Consider the following 18,876-nt stretch of genomic DNA (forward strand, 5'->3'; position numbering starts at 1 on the left):
CACAGGTTTATTTATATTAGTGCACTGTTTTCAAAAAACTATTGAACAGTTTCGGTTAGTTTAGTGGATTTACAGACCATAACAAGGGTGGCGGTTGACGTGCACATTATGGTATACTACTGGATCAGCCATTGATCATTTATGTATCCTAAATAATCTGGCAGTGAAAGTAGTAATTTCCACTGTCGCTTTGTGTAAGTGCTTGCAGATGCTTCTCCAGTTAGAATACGAGTGCACAGCTATTAATGTTCGGATAGTGCTGAGAAAATCTCCAGGCACATTAACAAGTATACAAATTCAAATACCAATACTTATAAGGATACACAAAGAGTTCCAGGACAGAGCATTGATTGAAAGCGGAAGCTTACCATTCATAACTTCATAAACAATTGACCTTGATTTTTCCCTGGAAAGATTGAACCTTTTATTACTTTCACCATTAAAGACGTCATAAATGCTGCAACTCTGCTCGTTTATAATGTCTGTTACTTATCAACCTATTCTGTTTTACCAGCACACTACATTGTGCATGTGTAGTAGGTCATTACACCACTGTCTGCCTTAAAGGGCAATGGTCTTCCCTTCACTGAGTGTGTTAATTAACTAAAAATTGAAATTAATTCTGCTTTTACAGCAATTTGTGTATGCATTTCCCTTATATGCAATTATATTAGTTTGTTATGGTTTTAGTACTTTTGTAATATTAGCAGTGAAAAGGACAGTTGTGACAAAGAGAAAAAAACATTGGATGCAGTTATAAGTATATTTGGGAACTGCAGAGTGATAGTATCAGTATATATCACAGTTGCTGTCTTTTCATTCTTCAGAGTGAAAAGTCTGCAGCTATGATATATTGTGATACTTCAATATTATCACTCTGCGGTTACAGATATACCGCACCCCTTCCACCTCGCACTGCATCTCCCAGAGGACAGAGGGGTGCGGCGAATCTGGGGCCAAAATCGTGGCATGGGGGCTCTTATTCTGCCTACTTCACTAGGTCCGCATGCGGGAGAATGGCCTGCTCTCCCATCAGTTCTGGAGACCTACTCGGAATTCGGGAGTCTCCTGGACATTCCGGAAGAGTGGGCAAGTATACAATATATCTGTCAGCTACAGGAAATGTTCAGCAAAATGAATCAAATCACAATTCTAATAAAAATATTTTTTTTAAGTCGGTGGACAGTAAGAGGACTTTGTTGAATAGCCAACAACAGGGGACAATAACTTGCACCCAGTTTCATAACAAATGTAAAAAGAATGTCTGAGACTAGGGTATGTAGTGTACACCAGTAAATCCATATGCAAGGGCTCACTGTTGAATTAAAAATAATGTATTTCAATATTTCATATAAAGGATACATAATAATGTTCAATATATGATAGAGGACAATAAAAGTAGGCTTCCCAGAATTTTCTTTATATTAAACACGATATAGGGGCCCATATAGGCTTGCGGCCCACCAGAAGATGACTAATGTTACTGATGCTGTAATATATGCACACCAGTAAACTTTACTGCTACATCGGTTTCTTTATGATTGAGCCAGTAAAGCGGGAAGGGAAGTGAAAATATGGTGATAATTAGTATGAATAGAATGAGCAGAATAAATAACATCTATCCTGTATTGATGTAAGACATTGGCCTCAATATGTTGGATGTAATGATAGATCGGCTTAGCATATACAATAGAAAATAGCAGTCTGCATGTAATAATCAGACATGGTAATTGCTCCCATCACATGTTACAATTAAAACACACACACACACACCACCTTTTGTGTGGAAGACTTTTAGCAAGGGAGCCTTAAGCAGGCCTATGTCCCATTTGTATTTAGAATTAATAAATTGTAATGATCTCCAAGGGATTAATTAGATGCATGGTGTGTTTGCTTAGTTGTGTCAGTCATCAGAAATATCTGCCATGGAATGTCTGTGAAAATAACTCTTATATATTATTTTAGTCCAAATAAAATTCACTGTGGTTTCTTACCTCACTTAAGCCCAGTGACCTCAAATTCAAACTCATGACCAAGTTGCGGAGTATAAATTAATAAACCATAATGAGCCTGATTCATTAAGGAAAGGAAAGCAAAAAAATATGAGTAACTTTTCACCTTGGCAAAACCATGTTTCATTGGAGGGAGAGGTAAATTTAAAATGTGGGGACAGATTTATTTTTGGGGAAGGTCATGTCCTAGATCAATTTTAAATTTTCAGTGTAAAAATAAAGCTATTGAATATTTGTGTGTTACATGAAAGAAAACAGTTTATAACTTATGTGCAAAATAATAAACTAATATGCACACCTTTGCATTGTTACATGGTTTAGTCCAGGAGAAAATGTACTCTTTTTTTTTTTGCCTTACTTTCATTAATAAATCAGGCCCAATGTGTATATTCTGGACTTTAAACTGGAACTATTGCCTACACATACTGCAGGCAGTCATTTTATGGGTTCAGCCTATCAATTCACTAGGAAATAGCGACATCCCTGGCACTTTGACTGTGTATTTATATATGTTGGGTCAACCCCCAAAATGGCTGCCATTTCTGTGAGTATAAAAGAGCTTTACAGCTTAGTTGTTATAAAGGAGCAGCCAGGGTTCCAATCCCTTCAGGTGACACTGTTTATGTAGCTTACTTTAGCAGCTTGTAGTATTTCAGCTGTTGTGATCTTACAAGTCCCTCTCCAGCTTCTTAATGACACAGATTACATGCTTCTGGTCTATAGATACAGTATGATTTCTGGGTCACACATCTGGTCCTTCCTCCATTTAGTAGCACCCTTTTATTTTGACTTTATTTTATGTAGAAGTGAAAGTCACTGTGCACAGAGAAACCTCTATCTCTGCCCATGTGCTTGCTTTAACACGAGTGGAGCTGTCGTCATACTTCTAAGCTGAGGGATATTGAAATATAATGTAATGAAACAGAACAGCCAGATTACATTTAAGAATGGTAGAAGATTGAGCTGTTTTTGGCAAAATAATAAGTCTAAGCACGTCTCAGGCGCAGGACTTCCATGTTTTATTCATGAAGAGATATACATTTCAGTATAATGTCCTTATAATGCATTATGTCAAGTTACAAGGTGAGATGAGGTCACGCTTCTCCCATGGATCGTCCTGCTTCACGGCCTATGCTGGCAGACTGACATTAAAATCACCAGGAGAAGGTGGGCACACTGCTGGTCAGGCCTGACTGCCAATCATTCATGTTCTCCCAGGATTGTCCCATTTTTTTTTACCAGTAGAAACATTTTTTGGGGATGTTAATTTCATGACAATGTCAGTATTTTAAACCATTTCATGGTAGCAGCTGTGACACGTGCTATATAATCAACTTGTCTATCAGGATAAAAAGGTGTTGCATTACAAACAACAGAATAAATATGACAGAAACAATACATTTTCTAATAAAATAAACTGCAATACTCAGGTTAGTAACACAACGAAATAAAAGGTGGATACATGTGTCTTGTAATGCTATTTTTTCTATTTTATATTATTGTGCTTTATAATAATAATATAACATTGTTTAAAGGCATTGGAAAAAAAGGTATTAAAGGATCACTAAACATCAAAAATGACACATTCAGAAATGAGCCATAGAGGTAAAATGCATTGCTCAGGGTTCAGCTGATATTCCACTATACCGTTTAAAAAATAAAGAGGCAAATGTAGAATTTATGGCGGGTGAGTTCGAAATGCTTGATTACGGAACAAAACACTTGCTGCAATAATAATAGAGTTAGAAATGTAAGTGTATATGCATTTAATGACCTATGTTAAATAAAAAAGAATGAGGCATTAACTAAGCTGTATATTAATAATTTCCATAAGTAAGATACATCTTGACCATCTTGCCTAATATTGTCTAAATGAATACAGCGCTACACAATTAATTCACATCTCCACTTGCATCTTATTAAGTAAAATACAATTTGTGTGGGTTACCCATCCAGTGCTTCACTTCACTCAGCAGTCAATACACTGCAGATGAGTACAAATACCTTACTTTTATTGCATTTCTTTTGTTCCTAAAGTCACACTAGAACCAAAGCATAAGTTTGAACAGTAACAGTGGCGGCCATTTTGTTGAAGCTACAGTTCATTAAAACAAAAATCAGCCTTGGACTGCAGACAAGGTATTTTTTTATTTCAGTCACTGACTGGCAGGTTCCTTCTCAACTGCAGTGATTCGAATGTGTGGGGGGAAGACAGTCCCTTGAAACAGGAACTTCCCAAAGTGCGCCCTGCTCCCCACTCTATGACATCTGAGGACTTCCATCAATTCCTAATGGGATCCAAAACAAAAATCTGAGACTACAGTCATTTCAGCTACTGTGACATCACTGCTCTCCACCTCAGTATTAATCCACTATTCCATAAAGTGCATTTCTGAAGTTTAAGTCTGCCAAACAGCCAGGCCCTCTGTGTATTCTGTGTTAGAGAGGCATCTCATTCTTATCATGGCAACCTACTGCAAATGAGGGAAGGAGAGCATTGTGGCCATGTTTTAGTAAGTTATAAACACATCAGTTATTTCATGTGAATTACCATACAAATTAGTGACATATACTAAACATAAACTACTTAAACAGTTGCTTTAATTACTCTTTAAAGTGGAGTAAAATATTTGGTCACAGTTGCAAATAACAAAAGTTAAGCACATTTTTGCAAGGGAGGGGTCTCTTTTATTTGCCTGAACTAGGACTCTACTAAACTATATGCTAGGAGTTTTTTTTACTGTGTCATCAAAGAAAATGTTTTATGAGCTCCATGCAGGAAAACATGACTGGCACTTTTATAGCAAACTAATTACACATGGGTGGAAAGCAAGCCTTTGGCCAGTGTATCGGAGTACTGTTTTTTTCTGTTATTTATTTAAATCGCTTAAACTTTCTATTGTTTGGAACATTTACACGATACAAACTATGGAGCTTATTTAATTTGGTTTTGTACATGTTACACCATCTATCGGATAGTCTCTATTTTGTTTTGTAAACTGTTATAGAACATAATGGCTATATTGTGGTTCCTAGACGTTTGCACACTGTTACTGAATAAGCCCTTATTTATGGCAATAGACAAGGAAACTGACATGTGGTATGATACTGATGATATTTTCCGTCAGACTTTTTTTTTTTTTTAAAGAAATTCCTATATAGGCTTTTTGTTTTGTTGGAGGCTTAAGAAGTTCAATTTGACAAAGGTAATGAGGTAATCGAGGAGAGGGAGCTATGTTCAGAACATGGGAAGTCACACTGGCACAGGAAATTAACAGCGCTCGACTCTAAGCAGCTTTTCTGCTCTGCAATTAGACTAAATATATTTCGGGTTGCTCCCATAAGTATTCCTGTGTTAGTTGAAAAATGAAAAGCTAGGAATGTAGCTCACCGCAGCACACGTGCCTGTCGCAGCCTCCCTTTAGTTCTGTGAACTTTTGGCAAAGATTAAATCTTTCCTTCAACAAAGAAAGTGGCCCTGAGCCAGTGCAGCAGGAGAGTTTGTCCCTACAGCATTTAGACCCCCTAGTGCTTCCAAGAGATCTCTTTCATGCTTCAAACTTTATGCTGACAACGGATGCCAGGCCCATTTGTACTCTTATAGAGATTAGTGTCCAAACTCCAAAGATGTGGTGTTAATTAGTGGCACTATGCAAGTTCTCATGTCCAGTCTGAACCTTTTTTGTGTGTGTAGCAATCATTGCACATTTAATGAGAGGTTCGCTAGAAAAAACACTAATGGAATTTCCTGTATCACGTCTTCATGGGATAATCATACATAATAAATAAATAATTCATCAAAAGTGTATTATGTGCTTTTGGCTTGTAACTATATTTTCTTCTGATATTTGTGTCTTATGTTTTTGTGCCATTTGAGAAGGTTTTAAAGACAATAGATTAGGGGGAAAAATTTAATTCTTACAACAGTTGAGCGTTAATGTGGAGGCAAGTCTTGTATTCACCTGATCTAGGACACTATAAATCTGTATTGCCTTTAGAGTATTTTAACCATGTTATGAGATGAAATGTATTATCAGCTACATGCAGAAAAATGTGACAGGCATATTTATATTAAATAGTTGTTTAAATCCTCGCTGTGCAAATATTTTAAGTATTATTTTACATGTTGTAATGGTACAATGGTTTTAACTGGTATTTATTGGATTCATATATTTATAAGTGATTAATATAAATTAAAATAGGATTCCAAGAGCAGAAAGTGGTTTCATCTTAAATACAAGTATTTTCACGTGTTTTTCTATAAATGTTGTTTTTGTTATTTTTATTTAAATATGGTTCGCTATAAAATTGAATATTAATTCGGCAATAATGGGAACTTATTTTTTTAAAATAAATACATGCTAATTATCAGCTATGTTTATAATCCCCCTGGCATATAAAACTGTAAAAGCAGTATTTTCCAAAGTTGTATTGCGCAGTCCCCCTATGGATGTTTGGTGGTCATAGGGTTAAATTGTCTCCATGTGTCCAGAAAACTGATTAAGCGAGTTTACTGTGGAAAATATCCGGTTTTAAGGCTGTATTTTCTCTTGCAGTGCCAAGCAGTAACTTCACCACTGCCTGAGTTCTTTAAACCCGTTCCAGCTGCTGATCCTGCCACACGCTCCCCAGCACCCACTCTGATCTTGAAACCTGGGCCAGCATTGGTAAAGGTAAATCTTATTTTTTCCATTGTGCCATATCCCGATTGTGGTAATATGCTTCTAGGTCAATTCAACTCTGCCGTGATAATACGCCGCCTATTGTGCTTGACAAGTCCGTCCGTCTGTCTGTCCGTCCATATGTACTCCATAGAGGCCCTTCCCACTTGTCTTATTGTTTCTCATTTTAAATCTCTTCTGTAGTGAAATCTATTGTCATAAAGCTATAAACACACTCACTTGCACATATATTTGTTTGGATGGTGTGCAAATGCAAAGAATATACCAGTTTTAGTTTGACTGGCCCTGTGGACTGCTTTGTGTGAAGTGCGGTTTATATAGTTACTTTAGTAAATGACATTTTTAGGTGTCCATCACCCCCCCCCCCACCTCTAAACGTGGGTTGAGTTTGACGTCTAAACATTTTCCAGTTTTAAGTGATACTGTTTGTTTGCGTTCACTGACATTATACTTGTTTATACTTATAAGAGGGATCTGCGGAATGTGTTTGCATGGCACAAAGCTGGGAGTTCTTATTTCATTACTTTTGTGAAACTGACCGATAATGGATTTCAGGCGTCATTGCCGTCCTTCATGTGGTTCTTACTCCACGCATATGAGAAGTTAACAATGCATATTGTTCCCATCTTAGTGATCGAAGGACTGTATTATAATTGTGTCTGCTGTATACCACATCTCCCTCCAACTCTGAAGCACTTTAGAGGCCTTTACTTTAGAGAATGTAAGTGTTACAGCACTTGCGGTTCACAGGAAGTAGCTCTGTTTATATAGCAGAACTTTAGTGGTTAAGATGAATATCACAGATATTTGTTCACTTGATAATATTTGAAGAGTAGATGTACAGTATTGAAACATAGCAAGAATGAACGTTGGATGGCACTAGGGTGCTATTACTCATATATTATTATGCTTATATATATTATAATATATGAGACTACCTGATTCTGAGGACTGGGGACACATTGCTATTTAAATATATAGCTGTGCAAATTGTGTAAATTGCATGATTGCTTTTTCTGCTGATATTACATTGATATGTAGACAACAAAATTGTGGCTTTCAATTGGTCAAATGCTGTGGGAAAAATATAGAATAATTGGCATTACTAAGGCACTGCCTTTCATGGTACTACATTAGGAAGAGGCCTAAATATCATATGGTTTCAAAGTAAAGTTTTTTTTTTCTGTTTAAAGCCCCTTTAACACTTAAAGTGCAGGAATGCTGCTCTGCAATACCTTCCAACTTAGTGTTAGTATTGAAGTGGTTAGAAAATGTTAATATTTGGCAACAGGTAGCCTTATATGATAATAGATAGCCCGTTACCTTACAATCTAGGTGGAACTGCAGTACTTACCGTGCCATTGGGGAGAGCCTTTCTCCAATAGAGGGGAAGCTATAACTTATGGTACAATTTTTTCCTTTATTCCATTGTAATCTCATTAAGTCATTACATGCCATCATTTATCAGTTTACTGATCAACCCCTGAGCTGACAGAGCCGCAGGACTCCAATTGCCCAGACACCCTGCAGTTCGCTAAAAACTCATTCCTGCTGTCAAGGTAGCATTGTCAATACATTTACTCTAAACTCCTCATTAACACATCGACACCTTGGAAAATGACAATTAACCATGGACCCAGTCCTGTAGACCTAGCGATTGCAGGGAAGGGGAGCCGCTTAATAAAAAAAAAATGGAATTAAAAGTCTTTTATTTTCAGTTTTAGACAGGAGTGTGCCTTTTCTTATATTTGTATGTTGCTGCCATCCTGGAGAATGTATTGAGCACCCCACATGCATGCTTGGAAGCGGCAAACATTTTATTAATTTATATGTGTATTTTTATTAGTTGTTTATAGTGACATTTTACAACAACATTATAGCTGTAAAATTATTAATGCATATAAATAAATAATGGACATATGGGGAGAAATACCCGCATAAATGTGAAGAAGTAGTTCACATTATTATTATTAATATTTATTTATAAGGCGCCACAAGGCATCCGCAGCGCCGTACAGAGACAAACAAAATTACAATACAATGGGAGACAGCACAGTACAGTAAACACAGCAACTCAGTAAGCTCAATGCACAGCTAGAGAGGGCGGGGAAGGGGAGGGAGGATCCGCAAATGATGGTGCCCAAGAAGGAGGGCTCGGAAGACAGAGAGACCCCCAGGGGGGAGGAGGGAGCGAGAGTGGACGTGGGGTGGAGGACCCTCGAGGAGGAGGGCTAAGTAGCTGGAGAGCAGAGTTAGAAGTGGTGGAAACAGGAGGAGAGATGGCCCTGCTCAGAGGAGCGTACAATCTAAGGGGAGGGGTGGACAGACAGAGAGACGCAGGGGAGAGAGGGAGAGTAGGGAGACAGAGGCAGAAGATAAGGTAGGAAGTTAAGTGGGAGACAGAAAGGCTTTAAGAAAAAGGTGGGTTTTTAGGGCCCGTTTGAAACTGGACAGATTAGGGGAAGTTCTGATGGAGGGAGGGAGCTTGTTCCAGTGGAGGGGGGCAGCGCGGGCGAAGTCTTGGATACGCGCGTGGGAGGAGGTTATAAGGGGGGGGAAGAGAGGCGACGGTCAGAGACAGAACGGAGAGGGCGGGATGGAGCATGAATAGAGAGGAGGGTGGAGATGTAGGGCGCAGTGGAGTTGGCGAGGGCCTTGTAGGTGAGTGTGAGGAGCTTAATGAGGATTCTGAAGGGGAATGGGAGCCAGTGAAGGGCTAGGTAGAGGGGGATGTAGTAGAGTCCATGTAGTAGAGTCCAGCTTGCTTATATCTCGACATCATTATGATGGAGATCGTATGCAGAATATGATTCTCTTCTACATGTGGTCTATATTTTGTCTGTCTTTAATGAATGGAAAAAGCAATGGTAGTGACAATAAAGTGTGAAGCTCATCTGAGGCTTGTGCTGCCATCCAGCTGTGTTCGGTGCATACATCACTGATGTAATTATTAGTCACAAGGTGGGGGAAATATCTGTGTGCATTTCCAGGCTCTCATTACACGCCAGACATGGTTTATATATTCAAGAGCAACATGTTTTAGGCTGAACTCTACAATAGTCTTATGTCAAGCCAGTAGTCAGGTGTTGAATATGACAGATGGAAGTAATATAAAGGGGTGCTGGGATCTGCTGGGTATTTAATTTTAAACAAATTTTCTTTTGGTACAGATGACAATATTAATGTAAAACAAAATGCGTTATAATACAATTACTGTATTGTGTCTGTAATATTGAAGGTAGGACATGAGAAGGGTGGAAAACGGAAGCATTCCTTTGCCAAGCACGTACTGATCTCACAGTGGAACCTATGACGACATATGTTCCATATGACAGAGTGTATTTGTATTACAGCAGATGACCCTACCAAATCATTAAGCTGGCTGCACACAGTATAATCCTGTTTTGTGTTGAGTAAAATGATTACAATCTAATTTAGTCACATACATAAGTGCTCATATTGGATGACTTCCTGCTATTTAGCACTCAGTCGTGCGCACACTGACCAATATTGGCCGTCTTCCTACTGCATTAACTACATGTCTGTTAATGATTATTATAGTAGTCATTTTGGGACCACATGTAATATCGGGCCAAATGTCCAATGATATTTCAGATATAGCCCTGTTGATAGCTTTAGACTTACACCAAACAAACCGCTGTGATAATACCCAGGATAGTACATACAATGGGTATGTCAGATGGCTGTAAAGCCCATGTACATCACTTTCTAATTGACAGTTTTTTAAATTGAATAATAGTTTTCACACCCTACAGATTTTATCCCGAATCCCTGTGTGAGTAGAGCATGTCCTTCATGTACATGAATCGAGTGGTATCTGATGCACTCTGCTTCAACATAAGGAAAGAACTGTATCTTCCATCTGTGACCAGAGGGATATTACGGTGCTGGAGGCTGCACCGAGTTTGGTGAAAGAATTGTAAATATTAAAAAATGGTAGTAAAGTCAACATATTATAAAGTCCTGTATTAATTCTACACAGCCTAATATCCAGCACCCACAGAGGATCACCGGACGGGACCATTATAGCAGTGTTATTCCCTTCACTTATAACTCCAATGAGCCCAAATAGGACAGTTGTCTGCGGGATGGCGCCACAGTGCTGCAGCTTCTATCACGCTAAGGTGCCGAGTCCCCTCTCTATTACAGGACACACAATGAAGCATCATGCTGTTATTGGTTACAGGGCAAACTGGCTGGAGTTCACTACAGAACAACCTTAACTCCGTAAACAATGGCAGCGGGAAGGTGGCTCTTTGTAGTAGTAATAGTAGCACTACTTGATTTAAGTTTATTTTTTTGCCTAGTGAATGGAGTTTGCCAATTTGATGAGAACTGCTCACCAGGTGACCTGCTCCCACCCATCTGTCATTTTAATTAAAGTACTACAGCTAATAGTCTATAAATTCATGAAGAACTTAAGCATTTAGTTTGTGAACTTAAACTTTCACTGTAACCACAAAAATATTAAAGCTTTGGTAACAGATGCATTCTTTCTTGTACCTCAGTTGTATACATTAATGTGTACCTCCCAGGACCCTACTCCCCCAGATTTAGAGACAAGGATTTGCTCTGGAACCATGAATTCCGTGTATATTATACATATGGATCAAGTAATACATATTTTTGAAATCCATGGAAACAGATTTACACACATGATAACAAAATGCAGGAGCATGTTTCATATAATTCTTTGATCTATGATATTCCATTTATAGTTTTATATTTTAACCTTACTCTGAATTTCGGGCCCCAGCATGTTTGCTCATAACCTCTGTTGTTATGTCTTATGTGACCAAGCTTTAGCATTGGATAAAGAGTTATCGAATGCCATAAACGACACAGAAATAGTGTACAATGTGGCATAATACATAAAGAGGCTTGGCTTTGTTAGGTATGTTGGCAGTATGGAGAAGGGACACTGCCTGTTCTCATTAGTGGGTCATCTGTCTATTGTTGCTAGTTGTGGCATGCTACCTTTCATGTATGGCTCCTTTAATTTCTGACATTCCACATACATTGAAAACAGTTGATTCTGGAGATGCCAGAATGTGAGTGTTAGAAGATGTGTGTGTCAAAATATGAGCCTGGTATTTTCAAACCAAAAATCAAAACTTGAGCACAGAAAAGATCCGCTAGTAGATTGCTATTAACATATTGATTTTATCACATGTGTTGTGTGATCTGTAATTACCATATGTCTCCTGGTTTCACAAACAGCAAAGTCAGCCAAAGAATGCAAGCGAAAAGCCACGCAGTAAGAAATCAAAGGAGCCCAAGCCACGGGTGAAAAAATTAAAATATCACCAATATATTCCACCCGACCAGAAAGGGGAGAAGATCGAGCCCGAAATGGATTCAAATTATGCCCGTCTCCTGCAGCAGCAACAGCTCTTCCTTCAGCTGCAGATCCTGAGCCAGCAACATCAACACTACAACTATCAGACAATCCTCCCGGCACCACTCAAGTATGTAATTCATTCACACCAGAAGATCAGCTTCATGCAGATAATATATAGCAATCTTTGGTCTTCACCACTAAGTATGTAATTCATTCACACCAGAAGATCAGCTTCATGCAGATAACATATAGCAATCTTGGGTCTTCACCACTAAGTATGTAATTCATTCACACCAGAAGATCAGCTTCATGCAGATAACATATAGCAATCTTGGGTCTTCACCACTAAGTATGTCATTCATTCATACCAGAAGATCAACTTCATGCAGATATCTTATAGCAAGCTTGGGTCTTAACCACTAAGTATGTCATTCATTCATACCAGAAGATCAGCCTCATACAGATAACATATGGCAAGCTTGGGTCTTAACCACTAAAGTATGTCATTCATTCATACCAGAAGATCAGCATCATACAGATAGCATATAGCAAGCTTGGGTCTTCACCACTACAGTATGTCATTCATTCATACCAGAAGATCAGCTCCATGTAGATAATATATAGCAAGCTTGGGTCTTCATCGTGGTTTTTGTAAAAATGTCTCTTTTTGGCAGTACTAACGTAACTACACACTACATTTATTCACTGTGCTCTATGCTGTAAGAAAAGCAGGCATTCACTAATATGGAGAACACTTATACACAAATTATACTTTCCAATAAGCTGTTTTTTTGGAAATGGTTTACAGACCATACTAAATCAACATTTCTACTTGGATTCTTTTTTTGTAGAATAAAAATTTAAGTTGACTCTGCTACCTTATCTAACAGTCATTGCAGCAAAATGTCTCTCTAACACCAAATAATGACAGTGATTTTGTCATTACTGTGATTGTCAACATTGTGGTGCTCTTACTATAGTGGTCATAGAAATGTTCTTGCTTTTATCTAATGGGGGAGTCAGATTACAGTGGTAAAAATGTAAAACTATTAAAAAGCTTCTGAATATCAGAATACACATAGCAGTATATAACAGCGATCAGTAGAGGGTGCAGTACATTCTCAAGCATTTATGAAGCAGCTGCAGTTAGTGCAAAATATATAATACATATTTTGTTGCCAAACAAAAGTAACATGGAAATACATATTCATACCGTACTATTTAAAGATCACTCAGTAGCGTGTTTTAGGAGCAGTTTTTTATGTGATTGAAATTGTACTACCGTAATCAAATTTTATATTACTTTATACACCATGATAAATGGGCCTTCACAGTTCTGCTTTCTTTTCTCAAGGTCATTGACTGACAAACCAAACAATGTAAGCACCATAACAAGCAATGTGAATAACAACACTCCCTCAGCCCAGAACACGGTGAACAGGCAGAACAGCATCCCATTTAGAAAAGCAGGACCACTACCTTCCAATCTGGATGATATGAAGGTAATACAACAATATATTATGTACAACTATCTATGTATTGTGCATTCATGCAAATAAATACAAGCATGCCATATAATTTTCTACATAGATATACGTATTCAAATAAATGAATACATAATTTGTTCCACTATTCTTGATCATTGCACATTTGGAACAGCACAGGAAAAATAATGGTAGCAACTTGTCTCACAATGTCAAAGTAATCATAATGTCGTAGTCTACTGCACAGTCTAGCATTGTATATTTTTAAGGTTGCTATGGTTAAATTAAGTCGGCTTTATACATAATACAATCACCTATCACTCAAGATTAAATGTAACCAGTATTCCTAGTTGCCTTCAGCAGCTGAATGTAACTGCCAGAAAATTTATATCAGACACTGATTAAAGAGGACAAACACACAGTATGCTACTAAGGATATGTAGTAAAACAAAACCATGATCGTGAAATACATTTTTGTAGACAAACTAGCTCACCCTGTTTACTGATTTGATTATTATTTTGCAATTGCAGGTTGCAGAACTTAAAATGGAATTGAAGCTTAGAGGCTTGCCAGTGTCTGGCACAAAAACGGATCTTATTGAACGTTTAAAACCTTACCAGGATTTAAATAATAATAATGGCGTTAGTGTGAATAGTGCCACAGCAGTGTCCGCCGCTGCCACCACTACTGCTTCCGGTAGTGTTGCGACAGAAGACACTACAGTGGCTTATACCACAGCTACTACTGTAAATAGCTGTTCACCCAGTTTCAGTTCAGAAATAACCTCCTCTGCAAATGGGAGCAACCAGATGCATTTGGATGGCATTAGCTCACCTTTACCCATGTCTCCTGCCCCTTCCGAACAATCCAACTTTAGCACTGAAGACACTAACATGACGGACACTTTTGCAGAGATTATGACAATGATGTCACCATCCCAGTTCATGAACACTTCACCTATAAAGATAAATTTAAATGAGGACAGCATGGGAGCAGCCAGCGTAAGCACTACAAACATAGATTTGGATGCTGCAGAAAAGGACCGCAAGCTTCAAGAGAAAGAAAAGCAGATTGAGGAGCTGAAACGGAAGTTAGAACAGGAGCAGAAGCTTGTGGAAGTATTGAAGATGCAGCTTGAAGTGGAGAAACGTGGCCAGCAACAACCTTGTTCTAATATTCTGGTAAACATGGATCAGAAGCTTTTTAGTGCAAGCATTAAAGAGGAAAACTCAAAGTCTGACTGCCAGAATTCTACACAGACCATTCTGAGTGGGCATTTGATAGGACAGCCCACAGTAACTACTGGCGGCCAGAATATTATTGCCAACAATGCTGTTGTCATCAAGCATGAAGTTCCGTTGGCTAATCCTGAGCATCAGAACATCATCCAGCAGTTTTATGTGACATCTCAAAGGCCACCACAAGCCACAGTGGTGGGTCAACCCCAGGCATTACTAACTACACCAACGGCCCAGATCCTGCTTCCTGTCTCTATCAAAACTACCAATGCAATGCTGTCAATGGTGCAGGTGTGTCCTTGATGTTATCATATTGTGCATGAATTACATTAATCATTTAGAACATAGTCATTGTTGAGGAGAAATTATTGTGTAATGGCTTGTCTCACAGCCTGCAATTTTGGACATGAAAAGAGTGTCTTAATTTTTATTCATTATAGTATGTATTACTCATTTGAAATTACCTTGTATCCTGGAAATAGTTCTGATATACTTAAAATTCATATTCTTCTTTACATTATAACTATTATGTTGCTATTGGTTCTATGCATATTTTTCTAAACAAACCATGCTTGGGAAATAGGAGTCCCCTTTGGTCTATCAGTGCCCATTTTCCGCTCCTTTTGGCTAAATTAAGATATGTTCGGAAGTAGTAAGGTAAATCCAGCCCATTTTAATAAGAGCCCGCCAAGGAAAAGGGAGCCCAACATAAACTTTATAGCAATGGAGCCTGAATAGTAGAGGACCTAAAATTGCCTCTATCTCACCCTGCTAAGAAGACGGGAGATCCCTTATTTTAGAGAAGAGAATATTTTTTTTTGTGAATTGTCTGACCAGGATGACCCTAATAGTCTAAAACTAACTTGAGCAGAGATACTGAATCAGAACCCATACCCAGTCTAACTTCTGACCATAGGTCTATCTCAAGCTCTAAAACTACAAGAATCTGAAAAATGCCAGAAATTCCCACACAGCATAAATTATAGCAGTGTGAACGTACTGCTCTCGAGTAAATGTGATGCTTTGTAACACAGTAGGATACAGTATTTTGCATGGAATTATTAGTCCTGGTTTCTTGCCTTCACTTTTTACACCTCAGGAAACAGCATGCACAAATCTAGAGCAAGTACCTGCTCTGCCTGGTGGGCAAGAGCACCACACAGCAGGGCATAGACTTAAGTCCTGTAGCGGGGTTAAACCAAGAAGAGAGAGAGACACACACACCTTGGTGTGCGTATGGTATGCCTAAGGACACGGCTTTTCACTGAAAGCTATGGTAATGGGGCAGGATCCTGGACACTCTATGCTTTATATATATATATATATATATATATATATATATATATATAAAATGTATAACTTACAGTGTAAATATGGTGGTCAATAAACTGATGCCCTCATTGTGGTGATATGGGAAGCTCTAGTGGGGTGTAAGGGGAAAGTCTCCCCACCATTAACCTTAATGGAACAGAGTGATTTTAGATCCAGATAGTACTTTAATAATGTTAGTCTTCAGGCTACAGGAATACCAAAGCAAAACAGAATTACAAATAATATTTTTTACACATTTTGTATAACACTAGAGCATTCAGTATTGGTGCTAGTGCCTCATTATCATCATCAGCTATTAATATAGCACCACTAATTCTGCAGCGCTGTTTAGAGAACTCATTTGCATCAGACCGCAAGAGACTAAGGTCAGTTTAATAGCAGCCAATTAACCTACCAGTATATTTTTGGAGTGTGGGGGGGAAACCGGAGCACCCGAAGGAAACCCACGCAAACACGGGGAGATCATACAAACTCCACACAGATAAAGCCATGGTCGGGAATCAAACTCATGAACCTGTGAGACAGAAGCGCTAACCACTAAGCCAAAAACCCTTTAAATTAAATCAAGGCCCAGACATTTATCGCCCATTATTTTTTATTATTATTATTTTGCTTCCACTATAACAACTGGTGCATACAGATACATTTTGGCAATGTGCAGGCATATTATGAAGTCATGATAGGCAAACTTGATATCAAACCTTTTAGAAAGGTCTAAAATGTAGAACTTTGTTTATCTTATATAGATGTTCATTGGCTACAATAAATGGGGCATTTATTTCCTACCAATGCTTGTCTTCCCTATGCAATGCCCATAAAATGAGATGTTGCCAAAATTAAATCCTATAAAAACAAAATTCACCACAACACAGCCAAAATGTGAAAATTGGTATCTTCATGAAGTTGTTTTCAACTGTCAACCATAAAAACAAATCTAGGTTTTACAAATGCAAAGATCTCCAAAAACAAACCTCAATCTCTGTTGTTCATTCTTCTATATATGTGTTAAAAGAAAAATAGAATACTTTTTTTATCCCATTTTTACTTCATACTTCTAGTAATGCTTAGAAAAGACTGTTTGTTAAATTATTATGTTTAATGTTTAATTTTTGGACTTTTAAGTTGTTTCTTGTAGTTTGGCACACAACACAAAACAAAGCTGATAATGGCCATACTTGATGTGATTGCACTTCAGTTATGTGCATGGTGTTGTCAGCTTTGAATGGTAAAAGAGCAACTTTGCGCCTGCTATATGAGAGACACAGCGCAGACACACAGTCAGCATGGTAAATGTGTGTGCAAATGTATTTTGCCGGGAGGTGTAAATAAGCCAGAATTTCCATAGCATTTATATGTTCAGGCATTGCAGGTGTGTCCAGACCAAGCAGCAAGTGAAATGTTAATTACACACTTATTACAGTGCACTTATTGAAAGATATCACAGTACTTCCATTAGTTGTGTGACTTGTTCAGGATTAAACATACAATATAAAACTAACAGGCCACATTAATGACTGATCTGAGATAAGGGACAGAGTTAGACAGTTAGTTCAGCCTTTGTTCAGCTCATAAAGTTTCATTCCATTTATAATATCACAGACTGTTAGTGAGCACTGGACAAAGTAATGCGTTTTGTAGGAGTCCGGATCCCTAGTGTCTGTGAATTCTGTATCTACCATTACAGTAGGTGCATGTTGAGTTAGCAGTAGGCTGATTGCTCTTATTCAATGACAATTTCAATACCAACGAGAGTTGGTAGTGAAATTAATAGTAAATAATTAATAGTAAATAGACTTTTGCATTTATTTCAAGTTGGATGGATTTAAAGGATTAGATGCCTTTCTTTTCCAGAATGATATCAATAAACGTTTATCTTTCTCTGAATCTAAATAACTATGTGTAACAAGTGAATTCTGCAGCTTCTAAGGTTTTGTTATGTATATATGTAGAACTTATTGATGTTTGTTTAAATACTTTAGGCCCAGCCACAAACAGCATGCACATCTCAGGCTCCAGTTCTTAATTCTACAAAGGCTACAACTCTGGTCCAGGCACCATCCGCTCAGAAGCAACCCACCAGAAAGGTTTGTGATCCATGGACTGAGAACATGAATGGTTTTAGATTAAAAGAAAATATTTTCCCGTTACCTGACTGTGCTGTTTGTAGTAATGTGTTAGGGTTATCTTAGTTCAGTGAAAAGCTGCCACATGTTTATTTCAAATCCATGTGGATTTTCTTTTACAGGGAAAAACTGTTTTGCTCGTTATATCCAGCAGAGGGAGATGGTGTATTCAGTTATGTAATGTAGATGGTAAAACAATGGGTGGAAGGGGGGGGGGGTCAAATATTTATTTAAATATGATCCAAAAATGGTAGTTTGAGTTCATTATATTAAACTTTGCAAACGTGTTACCTGAAAATATATATTTCTTTAAAGAGAACTGACATCTGATATTTAACATTTTTTTTGTATGCAATAATCCTCTGTGATAAGACATCTCTACACAGATAAATGGGAGATAGTCAACACAGTAATTCAGTATGGAATTAATAATTGTTATTATTGTTACTATTATTATTAAATGTTGTGAATAGTTAAAGTTGCTCTTTTATTTGAAGCTACTACTGTTTAAAGCCTATATATTATTGCTAACCTCATTGCGACCACAAATATGATTTTTTTTTAGATGGCTGCTGACCTTTTTGAAAAATCTACGACGACCCATACATACCTAAGAAATTAAAATAAAGTGTGCCCACGACA

General features: G+C 37.8%; 1 protein-coding gene across 1 annotated transcript in view; it reads left to right on the forward strand.

Annotated features, from left to right (window-relative positions):
- Positions 1 to 18,876, forward strand: part of MRTFB (myocardin related transcription factor B) — a 263,319-nt gene that overhangs the window by 223,376 nt on the left and 21,067 nt on the right. Inside the window, exons 9-13 of the mRNA XM_075179787.1 lie at positions 6,569 to 6,685; positions 11,936 to 12,183; positions 13,411 to 13,558; positions 14,072 to 15,070; positions 18,091 to 18,195. Of these exons, the coding sequence (XP_075035888.1) occupies positions 6,569 to 6,685; positions 11,936 to 12,183; positions 13,411 to 13,558; positions 14,072 to 15,070; positions 18,091 to 18,195 (1,617 nt within the window). The remainder of the gene's footprint in view (positions 1 to 6,568; positions 6,686 to 11,935; positions 12,184 to 13,410; positions 13,559 to 14,071; positions 15,071 to 18,090; positions 18,196 to 18,876) is intronic.

The sequence above is a fragment of the Mixophyes fleayi genome, chromosome 7 (genome assembly GCF_038048845.1).
Source record: "Mixophyes fleayi isolate aMixFle1 chromosome 7, aMixFle1.hap1, whole genome shotgun sequence".
Taxonomy (NCBI): Eukaryota; Metazoa; Chordata; class Amphibia; order Anura; family Limnodynastidae; genus Mixophyes; species Mixophyes fleayi.